Source organism: Ammospiza nelsoni, chromosome 2, assembly GCF_027579445.1.
Source record: "Ammospiza nelsoni isolate bAmmNel1 chromosome 2, bAmmNel1.pri, whole genome shotgun sequence".
Classification (NCBI taxonomy): domain Eukaryota; kingdom Metazoa; phylum Chordata; class Aves; order Passeriformes; family Passerellidae; genus Ammospiza; species Ammospiza nelsoni.
The window spans coordinates 95,004,449-95,016,917 of NC_080634.1; the positions used below are offsets into that span (position 1 = coordinate 95,004,449).

General features: G+C 41.0%; 1 protein-coding gene across 1 annotated transcript in view; it reads left to right on the forward strand.

Annotated features, from left to right (window-relative positions):
• CARS2 (cysteinyl-tRNA synthetase 2, mitochondrial) overlaps positions 1-12,469 on the forward strand; it is a 35,719-nt gene that overhangs the window by 5,828 nt on the left and 17,422 nt on the right. The window contains exons 4-9 of the mRNA XM_059465898.1: positions 1,754-1,825; positions 2,385-2,490; positions 3,208-3,291; positions 5,681-5,810; positions 8,055-8,188; positions 11,155-11,222. Of these exons, the coding sequence (XP_059321881.1) occupies positions 1,754-1,825; positions 2,385-2,490; positions 3,208-3,291; positions 5,681-5,810; positions 8,055-8,188; positions 11,155-11,222 (594 nt within the window). The remainder of the gene's footprint in view (positions 1-1,753; positions 1,826-2,384; positions 2,491-3,207; positions 3,292-5,680; positions 5,811-8,054; positions 8,189-11,154; positions 11,223-12,469) is intronic.

Genomic DNA, 12,469 nt, shown 5'->3' on the forward strand with positions numbered 1-12,469 from the left:
GTGTGGTATTGAATTTCAGTTGCAAGCTTTAAGATAGTTTCTTGGAGCCAGAGAATTTGACAGCTGTTCCTTTTACTTATCTTTAAGTAAACAGTTACTTTTGCAGTTAAATATAGGCCCCTGCATTCAAATGAATACCAGCACACCACTCATATAGAAATATGTCTGTTCCCTTAGTCCATTTACTAGCAGTTTTCTAAGGCAGTAAACAATTCTAAAATAAAAAACCTCCAAAATTCAGGCATATTAAATCCATGTTTGCATTTTAAATTTTTTCCTTATTGTCAGAAGATCTTAGCGATTTTGTGTTTGAGGAGGGGGAAATGACATGTTCTTGAAAGATGTGTTGCTTCACTACATTCTTTGCTTCTATGAAGTCATCTTTTCTTGGCTTTTTTTTTTGTGACCTTTTGAAGTGTTTGCTCAACCATTTTTTTTTGGATTACCTCAGTAGCCTGCTTTTGTTGTTGGAACCTGAAGCATTACAGTGGTAAATCAACATGTCTGAGCTTGTTTTTCATCCCCTGGTGGGGTTCATCTGGGGGAAGCCTCAAAGTTGGTACTGATGAACATGCTGCATGCCATCAGGGGTCCTTTGAGAGAGACACGAGTCTCCTTGTGTGTTGAACATCCATCTGGAGGGGAGGAAATTCTCCATCTTCTTTCTGTAGACACCTTTGTTTCTTTCTTGATCAAAGAAGCGGCTGAGCTGTATAGAGAGATGAATCTAGTCACAGGTCTGTAGGCAGAAAGAAGCATGTCTTTGCTTTTTGGTGCTGAGCATTGTCCTCATTTCAGTGCTGCATGAACATTGTCTTCACCAGAACCCCTGCTTTGTACAAACAGTGGTACCCACCTGTTCTCTCAAAATCTGAACCCATAGAGGTGCTCCAGTAATGAATTGGAAGTGATGATGTGGGATTTGTGTTGTTAAGGGTTCAGTTACCTGCAAGATGGAGAGACTGACAGTATGTTGTCTCTCCCCAGTAGTTTGTTCGCAGAGAAGATGTAAAAGCATGCATTTGAAACGCTTTGATACCGTGCTGTAGATTACTAGGGCAGGTTTTGCTGTCATGCATCTTTCAATCCCTGGTCTTTTCTGAGTATTTGAGAACAAGTACCTTACTATGTGCAAGTACCTTTCCTTTTGGGTTGCATTTTCTCATCTCCTCTGCAAGAGGAACCCGTTCATTTCCCATGAATGAGAAATGTAGAAAAGGTGCTTGAGAAATGCTGGACTTGGCAAAGCATGGAACTGGCTTTCAGTATTGAGATCTATGAGTATCCATGATCTGCTGAAATAGCTTATTTTTCTTAATCACTGGAAATGAATCTCTTGTCTCATCCTGCAAGTCCCTGATCTGTCTTTCTGACACGTAGGTGGTATTGGTGTTTCCTGTCAGTTTTAATGTCCTATGTATGGTAGTATATTTTATCACTGGAAATGAAAGACCCTCTCAAGAGGAAAATAATAAGAGAGGGAAGGAGTTTATTATTTTAGTCTTTGGTTGCTTTCTCTTAAAAGAGATATAATAATATTTTGTAAATTAAGCATAAATTAAATACTACTTCTAAGTTATTTATAATTTATATCTCCTCCCTGTCAGTGTTAGATTAATAAGCCTTTCTGACTCTTTACCTTAGGGGCTCTCTAAGTCTTCCAATTAGCTATTAGCTGTCTGAGAAAAGATTGCCATATTTTATATCATTACTCTGACTTATGATTTGCCAATCTGCTTCTCTTTTTTTTCAGATGAATATATCGCCAGTAGCTCTTGCTCGTATTTATGAAGAAGACTTTAAACAAGATATGGCTGCCTTGAAGGTACAAACACTCAAGATTGTAAATCTAAGAGCATTTCTAAGCAATTATTTTGGGAAAGAATCTGGTTTTGAGAGTTTGAAAAAATAAATTCGTTGCTTGGAAACTGAGTGCTGATTTACTTTTTCATTCTTCTAGAATGATATTGCACACCTTTTGAGTAAGGAGATGTGGGGAGAAGCAATCCTGAGCTTTAGAATGAACAAATGAAACTCTGGAACAGTTTTTTTCCATATTCAGTAGATCCTTGATTCACAGATACTACTATAATGCAGAAACAGCCTGATTGAAAGCACAGGAAACACAAAATCTTCTTTCATTGATTTCAAGTGACTTTGCTTCTTGTCTCCCTGTCAGAAGCAGAGAGTGAGCCACTGGGAAAATCAGGGTTTATTTTTGCCACCCTTCTGTGTGTAGTGTCTTAAATACTATATATGATTTTTTTATGATACTTGCAACTTTTTTTAAAGATACAATTGAGAAGAATGTTCGTTTTTGTTTGTCTCCTAGAATGAAGGAACTCATTGGCAGTGTGTTAATGCTATGTTACTCTTTCTTTAAGGTCCTTCCTCCTACAGTATATATGAGGGTGACTGACCATATTCCTCAAATAATCTCCTTTATAAAAACAATAATTTCCAGTGGACAAGCTTATGCAACCTCACAAGGTAAGACTTTGACCAAGGTAACTCCTTGTTCAGCACATGTATAGGAAGTCACTGCTCTTAGTAATCCTGTTTTGGAATCAGATGAGATACCTTGTGCCAGGCTTTCCTTCTGTTGCTTGACGGGGTGTGAGTGAGTTGTTTGTGATGACATGAGTGGGCAGAACAACTATTACTCAATTTCTAAGTTAAATGCAGCTCGTTATTTATTGTAATTGTTTACTGTAATAAACTGCTGTCTAAACTCCTTGGGGAAATCCTGGCCTGGGTTCTATAAGAAAGCTGAGGGAACCTCTGAAGAGGAGCTGTGTATCTCCTATGTGCTGTCAAAGATGTGTCTGCAAAGCAAAATGTGTGGGTTTCTTTTTTTAGCAGAGCTGGTGGCTGTAGAAGAATTCAAGTGCATTGTAACTGGACTAGGTGTAGGTTGAGCTGCAGTAGGGAGGGGATTGCTGGTTGTGCATGGGCAAGGAAGAGCCTGGGAGATCCCCAGAATTCAGAGTTATGCTATGGGCAGAATGAGCATGTGCACAGAGGTTACTGAAAAACTGGATAACATGGGAACATCTGCTACTACTTTTGCCATATTTCTGAATTTCTAAATCACAATTTCAAATGGGAGTGGAAGAGCACTTTTTTTTTGCTTTCAGGGAAACGTTATCAAGTTCTCATCAATGTGCTGCATCTTTGCTATGCAACTAAACATTTCTTTTGTATTAGGTAATGTTTATTTTGATGTTAAGTCCTGGGGAAAAAGATACGGAGTGTTAACTGCTATTAACCCTGATACCCAAGATGAAGCAGGTAAGTTTGTGGCATGAGCTTGTTTGTGTTAATGCATTGTTTGAATGCATTTTGCATCTATGTGCAGACTTTCATTTAACAGTCTGAAACAGTTTTCTAACCCATTCTGTATAGCTAAGTTTCTGGTTAATTAGGGTTACAGTGCTTTCATAGTTCTTTTTTGAGGCACTCACTGTTGCCAGTGGAGGAGGAAAGTTGGGTTTTCTTCTTCCTTTTGTCCTTCCCTCTATACCTTTGTTCTGGTACCTTAGAACAGTTAGGATTCTTAAGCAATTTTAATTAAGTACTTGGCATTGGTACATAGAAACTTCACAGTGGGGTAGTGTTCTTGCTGTTACAGTAGCCAGCAGTGAGGTACTCAAGGGAAAACACAAGGAAACCTCGCCTGCCATGTTCTTGTTGGGGCAGTTTCCCTGCTCTGAAGTTAACTGGATGAATTGCTCCCTTCATTACTTATCACTGGGCTAAGCAGCCTCTGTGTGAGGGTGAGCAGTCTCTCATAGGCTGTGCTAGAGCAGGCTGTGGAGATTTTGCTGCAGTTCCTGCTTTGCAGGGTTGCTGAACCTCTGTTCAGCAGAGTAGTAGGGTCTGATGAGGTCTCTGTGTCAGAGAATTTGATTCAGGTCTCCTGCATACTTTTGTAAACTAAAGTTCAGTATTGCATCGTTAAAAAAATCTGTTTGCAATTATTGAAAATACCCTGGGGGCTGATGCTCAGGTGCAGCCAGAACTTCTCACAGCTCTGCTCTGGAGCTGTTTCAGTGTTACAGCTTACAGAGGGAATGCATTTTGTCAACAGTTATTTAGAGGTGATTACTGAGTGCAGAGAGCAGCAGCCTCCTGGGCTGCATGACCATTGGGAGGAGCATTGCCAGCTCCTTCTCTGCTCAGCCCTGGTGAGACTGCCCGGAGTGCAGGGCTGGTGCTGGGCTCCCCAGAACAGCAGTGGGGAAAGGCCAGCAAGGGCCACAATAGTGATGGAGAGCATCTTTCATCTCCAAATACTGGAGCATCTTTCATATGAGGCAAAGCAGACAGAGCTGGACCACCGAGCACGGAGGAGAGAAGGCTCAGGGGAATCCTACCCATGTGTACTCATACTGATGGAGTAGAGCAGATGGAGCCAGGCTTTCCTCTGTGGTGCTTGGTGATGGGACAAGAGGCGCTGATCACAACTTGAAGTACAGGAATTTCATTTAAAGCCAAGAAAAATGCTTTTTACCCTGAGGATGGTTAACACAAACCATGTTGCTCAGAGAGGCTGTGGAGTCTCCATCCTCAGTCAAAGCTGAACTGGACACCATCCTGGGCAGCCTGCTGCAGCTGCTCCTGCTCTGAGCAGGGGGTTGGATTGGGCTGTCCCCAGATGTGCCTTCCAGCCTCAGCTGTGACTGATTATGTGTTTTACCCTGCTTCCTCTCCAGTCACAACTAAATACATTCTTATTTCTAAAGATTTTGACACTTGTTTTGCTTACAACTGAGAAGTTGAAGAGTGCTCTTTTATAGCCGTATACTCAAAAAAGGCAGAAGAGGGTTGTAGTCAGCAGATCCTGGTCACTCAGAATTTGGCAATATAGTGAAGAGCCCAGGTGAAGATTCAGTGGATAAAATTAGAGTTATATTTCTGTATCTTTAGTTCTTAGGAATTTTGAGTTGTATGATTCTAGAAGTGAGGTCATGTATTTGTCAGAAATAAAGTCCAGAGTCCAGAGCCCTGTTCTGTGGCTCCTGCCAGGGGTTGCTGGTATTTGACTGGAGGTTAGGAGTCAGCAGAGATGAACAGTCCTGCAGTATTGTAACAAAAAGGACTGCATCCTTGGCAATGAAGGAAGGAACAAATGTAGCTGTGAGGGAACCTTTGTAGAGAACCCATTGGTGAAAATGGTAGTGAAAAGTTGCTACTGTCCAAGAACAGTTTTGATTCTTACCTCTGTGCACTTTGTTTTATAAAATATAAAACAGAAATCAATTGTGTCCCAGAGAAAAAATTGTGGGGGTTTATGTTTGTTTGTTTGTGTGGTTTGGTTTAGTTTTATTACCTTTTCTGCTGTAGTGCAGTAAATTTGTCCTGGGGAAACTGGTGGATGTGTAACTAAATGAATGAAAATAAGACAAACTGGGCAAGGATAAAAGGACTGAGAGGATAGGATATATTAAGGAATCTTGAATCCATCTTTGTAGCTTGTCAAAATAAATTTCAATATTTCAGTATTTCAATATTTCAATTTTCCCCGGTGTGAGGGGGAAGAGAGGGAAGTTGTAGTGAAAAGAAGTTGATTGAAAGGGATTAAAATCAGAGTAGTTCACTAAATACACATTTCCTCTTGCTTTCATTGGTCATTTTTTTTCTTTGAGACATATCCCATTAACAAATCACTTCTTGCCAGCTGATTCTGACAAACGACATGGTAAAGATTTTGCCCTGTGGAAGGCTGCCAAGCCTCAGGAGCTATCCTGGAATTCTCCCTGGGGAAAAGGGCGACCTGGATGGCACATTGAATGCTCCACAATATCAAGGTCAGATTTCTTGGATTTTGATAAATCTAGTGCTATTTTTCTTTTTCAGTCACAGTACAATGGTAGCAGCAGTACTGAAATTGTTTTCTGATCAGTAGGTAGCACTGGTTTTAATGTGACCCTTAACTTAGCGTGTCACATGTGGCCCAGATAAACTCTGCTTCACCTTACTGTCACACCTGTCTCTATGTTTTGGCACCTTCTCTAGAGTCAGACTTGGTGCTTAAAATATGGCACACAGGATCACACAGTCCATTAGCAGTCTTTCAACTTGAGCTGGGTAACCAAAGGAGTGGTGCAAGTTATGGTGCCTCTTCCATTGCCTCCCTTCCACTTCTAGCAGTCTCCATCAGTCCTAGTTCAGGAGGTAGGTGTCAGGAGGACTGGGTGTGGGATTGCAGCTTGATCTATGAGATCTTGCTGGCCTTATCTTAACAGCAGCTATGGATGTTCGTGCTCATCATCTAAGTGTTATTCAGCATTCTTGCTGAGTAGTGTTTTGCTTGCAGTTGGTTTGATGTAATTTGCTCTTAATTTAAAGTTTCATTTTCACCACAGGAGAAAAAGGTCTTCTCTCCTGGAAGATTGATAGTGTACTTAGTTTTGCATTAGTCTCAGATCTTTTTTTGGAAGCTAATAAGAAATAGTTTAGATCTGACCTTGTTCAGCTGAAATTTTCAGCTAAAGCTGAAAGAAGGTGGAACCAGCTGCCTTAGGTTTTTCTTTCATATGCTTTTCTGGTGCACCTGGGATTGTTAGTCTTTTCCACCTGCTTGTGAAAGGTGTTTATAAGGGTGATTTTCTGTCTGCAAATAGTTTCAGCATAGTGAGGCAGCTCTTAAAGCAATCAAAGTGCACAAAATCATGCTGTGTTTGATGTACAACCTCTGACAGAAGTGCACAGATAAGAAGTGCCAGTTACAACATGGCTTGTCTGCTAATGCAGTGCTGTTTATAGTCTGCATTTCTTTCTCTAAAAATCTATTTTACTGAGGCTGGATGAGGCTCTTACCATATAAATAAAAGACCCACGGAGAGCGTGATTGTAGTAATCTTGGACTGTGAAAAATGGAGAGCTTACTTTGGTAAGTGACCTAAAACAATTTGTTGTGCCAGTCAGCTGCTGAAGGCTCATTTTTAAGCAATACTTACTTAGCTGTCTGTTTTGCCAAGTATCTCAAAGCACTTTAACTATGTTAGGTGAATTAATTTTGATAATGAGGAGTCTCTGGTCTCTAGAGCAGCCTTGGAGGAGGGAATTCCCTGCTTTGGCCCCCTCAGGTCTGTCATTCTCTACCCATTTTCCCTTGTGGTGAGGTGGGTGGCTCCTCCTGTCCCTGTGCATTTGGCAGATCCATCTGTCACCTCTCTCCAGCTCTTAATGGTTTTGTTGGAGGATGCAGCAAGTGCTCCTCTGTAGGTGGCACAAGGGGAGGTGAGGGTCAGTCCTGGGAAGATTTGTGCTTTAGCTGATTTTGAAGCAGGCAGGAGCAGAGAAGGATGAACTTGGGAAATGGTGGCAGCTGCGCTTTCTTCTTTCTCTCTTCTCCTTGTCTTTTCCTCCTGTGCCCCAACAGCTTCTGCACATCATTTGGCACAGTGTTAGCAGGGTGTTTTGTCTCAAAAAGGGACCAAAGTATCAATGTTTAACCAGCTACCAGGAGCATCTTGTTAAGGTGATATATGTGAGGCCTGTGTGTTTGTCTGTAGGCCTTGCATCTTTCCCTGCTTGAGCACTCCTGGTTTCTGAGCAGTTAAGGTTGACTCCCATCCCTATGAGGCTGTAAGTGTAAACTTTGTTTAACAGGCAAAATAAAGTTGCTGACCTGCCCAGCTTGACCTGACTACACATACTATTGTTTGAATTCTTACAGAAAATATACAAGATAAGGAAGAGTAATACCAAATTTATAGATGTAAGTTGTTAGGCTTGCACATAAAGGCACCTGTGTGGTAATGAAACTGTAGCAGAACAAGGAAAGGAGACATCCTGCTTGCAGTCCTTAAGATAGAAAAGTAATTGCTTTTACTAAGGAGAAGTAATTGTGAACAGATATGGGTCCTGTCCAGACAAGTTCTGCTGCTTTTTTGGTATCCAAGGTATGTGTAAAATCTTGTTTTAAAACTGCAGTTACTAAGTTGTACACTTACATATATGTTGTTTCATCTTATTTTTATCTGCATTTCTTTTTACAAAAAGCTTTTGTGGTGTTCTACTTACCGATCAGGAAAATATTGTTACAGTGCAGTGTTTGGAAAGCAGCTGGACATCCATACTGGTGGAATAGATCTTGCATTTCCTCATCATGAAAATGAAATTGCACAGTGTGAGGTGTATCATCAGTGTGAGCAGTGGGGGAATTACTTTCTGCATTCTGGTAAGTAAAATATTGATCACTTGAGAGGCCTGTGCAAATACAATAGTTTGGGATTTTTAAGTTTGGCATTTCATGCTGTGAGAACACGTTACACTGCCTGGCATTATGTAGAGCTGCTCCTTGCTCTCTCTGCATAAAAGTGCTTCATTCAGTGAGGTTTGTGCTGTACAGAGCTTTGAACTACATCACTAATGGCTCTAGTGCTGTTCCCATTGATGGAAGCCTTGGCATTTGTTCTTCCTGTTGCAGTTGTGGTGGTTCTGGATGGACAGCTGAAGTCAATAGAAAATCAGATTCAAGTCTGCAGCCTCTTTTGCTGATTAGTATTTTGGGCAGGATGTCTCTATGAACTCTGGAAGCTGCTTCTGTGAATAGAAGAGCTGCAGAGTTAAGCCTGTGGTGCACTCTGGGAATTACATGAGCTTTCATTTTTATATATTTGTACTGTATGGGATGAATATTGAATTCTAGTTTCAGTTCCCAGTGCAGAGCCTGTTGGAAATCAATAGCAATAGTCCAGAGGCTGGTGCATCCTCCAGGGTGTGCTTTGTTCCCAAGGTGCTGTGGAATCCTCTGCATTTCCATTGAGATGCACTGCTTACTGCCAAGGGGAGCCTTCTGTTGACAAACCAGTGAATCTGGCTTTTCAAGCTTGGAACTGAATCTGTAGGGGAAATATTTTTTGATACCATCTAAATAAAGAAGAGTCAATTAAAAAAAAAAAAAAAAAAAAAAAGGGAGAACTTAATTCCAAGGGCAATTTTTACACTGAAGTTTTCTAGGAGCTGACAGATTGCATTCATTAAGTCAGAAAGAGTTGCTGGAGGATGATGGTGTGAATTATTTAGGGCAAATGAATCATCTTCAGAAACAATTTATTCTGCTAACAGACTTCAGGATTTTAGCAGCTCAGAATTGGAGGAGCAGTCCCCATTAGAGGAAGAAAATCCCTGCACTGAGGATAAATCTTATAAGGACTTTATTTTTAGACTACTTGTACTCTGGGAAGAGCGCCAAACCAAAGTTATGAAAATCCTTGTATTTTGTGTACTTGAATGAAATCATTCTAAGTACTGAAACTCTTGGAAGAGAAATATTAATTCAAATTCAGATATAACTGGTACATTTTTAGGAAAACACAGTCCAACTATTTTAAACTTGTTTGCCAGAAGTTAATTAAGTCAGTATTTGGGCACCTTTGCAAAAGAGAGAAAGTAATCTTAGCCAGGCTCTTCCCTTTCTCCCAGGATAATTTTGGCTGTGGGTTTTACTTGAGTCCCAAGAGCTGCAGGTGTCCAGCTGTGTCTCACAGCCTGAATGTGCTTATTGAGAGTCCCAGGTTTAATGATGCTGTGGTGAAAGTGGCCTCACCTGCTGGCAGACAGGACAGACAGACTTTGTGAAAACAAGCTTTTTTATCATGGGTAGCTGCTGTAGCTGGTTCTGCATCCATGGATTTTTTGATTCATTCCTACTCTCCATAGAGTATGTTGTACAAAATTAAATTTTGAGATGGTCAGGGTAGGACTTCACATGGTGAGTTCCTGTTACTTTGAATCATTATCAGAAATAGCTGAGGAATGAAGCAATGAGCTTTTCAGGTCCAGTTATCAGGCCTGAGCTTGTTGTTTTCATATCCAGATGAGTGTAATGGGGATTTTATCTACTTGTGGAAGCAAGAGGGTTTCAGGCAAGGCTGCAAAGCAGCTCTGTGCAGTGAGTAGCACAAAATACAGACAGCTGCATGGGTTGCTGAGCAAGAAATGCCACTTCTGTCACCACTCATAAAAGCAGGAGTGTGATCATACGTTGTCCTTGCACTCTGAGGCACTGGTAGCACTGGGCTGCCAAATGTGAAAGAATGCAGTGCTGGTAGGGTATTACAGAGCAAGAGAAACTTATGCTTAAAAATCTGTCTCAAAGTATGATTAAGTGCTAGATGCTGCAGGTCACTGATGTGCCTAAAATCTCATTTAGTTGTGGGTGGTTGGTAACTTACAGAATTAGTCTTTCATTAGGAGAAGCCTATTAAGGCTTTTAACAACATTTCTGAAATTATGCTGAGTAGTTTTTCAATGGCAGGATGTTTGCCATCTCTCTGGTGCTGTGAATAATTGGTGTTTTCCATCAGTGATGCTGCCATGGCTCACATGATGAGACTTGGAAGCAGGCAACCTCAGGCTATGCCTCTCCTGTCTTTGACAGAGCTTTCAGTCCTAAAGCCAAGCTCTACATACTCTTTTAAATGCAGTGTTACTACCTTTTTCCTGTGCTTCAGCCCTGCAAGGCAGTGATCTGTGTGACTGTTCAATGTTCTAGCAGTGCTCAGAGGTCACACTTCAAAAAAAACTAATTCAAATTAGATACTGTAGCTGCATCCCTCCCTCACCCTGCTTCTTCTCAGTCTCACAAGTCTGGAGAAGTTGAGAATCTGTTGAAAATTCATTTTGCATTTAAGGTATTTTGAACCAGTGCTATAAAACTTTGGGGTAAAAAAATAATGTTAACAACCATTAGCAAGTAATAAGTACAGAAGATTGAGTTTTAAGGATTTTTTAATGCTAGATCACTGGAAAATATTTCTTAAAATACTTCTGAAAAGTCAAGAGTAACAGATAAAGTACTTGTGAAGACTGAAACTATTTCTTTGCTTGTTTTTATCAGTTTATTGTAAATTCTGAGCAGGGGGGCTCATGGTGGTGGTGGGTAGTATTTTTTTTTTTGATGTTTTAAATGACTGTGTTTTAAAATTCACCCAGTGGAAGTTTTGAGAATGGAGACATGTGCAGGACTGTAGGCAAAGCTTTTGAAAAATGTTCCCCATTACATTGAAATGTTTGGCATGTATCCATCATAGCATATGCTGCCTCCAACATTCACAGTGTCTCAGTGCAGTCTTTCTCATTTGCTCCCTATTCAGAAGCACACTTGTTTATCCTGATTAATCCCTTTTTCTTTTACTATAGGGCACTTGCATGTTAAAGGAAGTCAAGAAAAAATGTCAAAGTCATTAAAAAACTACATAACAATTAAGGTAATTTCTTTGTTTGAATTGAAGCAATTTTGTCAGTTTGTAATATGTAAATATTAATCACAGCCCTCTTTTGAGAAAGCTTTGGAGTGTGTGCTTGTGCTGCAGGGTTTCTCTAGTACTGATGTATCTGTTTTTGTGGATCTGGAGGTAAGATACCTGCTCAGATTCATGGTTTGCTTATAACAATGGATCTTGCTGAGCTCAGAGTGTTTGTAGGAGCAGAGTTTGTGCCCAGTACCAGAATCCTGCACTGTACATTTGTGGTCTCAGGGGTCTTTTCCAACCTGAATGATTCTGTTCTCTAGTGATGGGTTCTCATCATCTGTCCTTAATAATGCTTTGAAAAAGCATGGACTTGGAAAAGAATGGATGTTTTTCCTAGTCCTTCTTTAGGTGAAATGGGACATAGTGTCAGTGTTTTGTCAGGAAGCTGCTGGGTGTCCTGAACCACACTGTTGCAGCAGTCTTTCCCATTACCCTTTATTTTTATATGGTGACCTTGCTGAGGCACAGAAGCCTTTTGATAGCCATGAGCCACATGACTGTGTGATATTCCAGTGTGTCCCCAGGTCTTTGGTGTGGCCCAGAGCAGGGTTTCTCTGCCAGCTGTGTGTGCTCCAGCTCTGCTGGGGTGGCTCCCACCATGGCTGATGCCTACTGCTGCAATAGGGTGATTTCCTTCCTTTAGACAAAGCTTGGGAAACTGCTTTGGCATATATGTTCCCCTTTGCCCTCTTGGAAAAATTAATTAAAATCCCTTTAAAATGAAATTCAATATGAGCTGCTTTATTCCTAAGTCTTCTGATGCTGTCGGGGTACAGTTAAGCCCTGTTTCCCTGGAGCTCACAGTTTTCACAGAAATCTCATGTCTCAGCAGATGTTGTGGACAGGGTGGAGAAATGACCACAACTGCAGTGCTTGGAGTTAAAAGCAGCATATAACAATGTTCCTCTCCATGTCCCCCATGATGGCACAGCTTGTGTTGAGGAAACAAATATTTCTGGCCTGTCTCTCTTTCCTTGTAGGTCTCTGCTTTTCATGCCTGCCCTTACACATGGGTAACAAGTATTAATCTTTCCTGAGAAGTGATTTTCAATCCAGTGGAACAATTTTTTCCTGTACAGCTGCCTTGCACCTTGAAAGTTAAGCCCTGCATGGAAGGTTTTATGCCCGTGCCAGAAGAGGGGAGGTCTGTCCAGGATCTTCCCTCAGCCCAGCCAGTTGCCACCTGCATCCCAGGCTGTCAC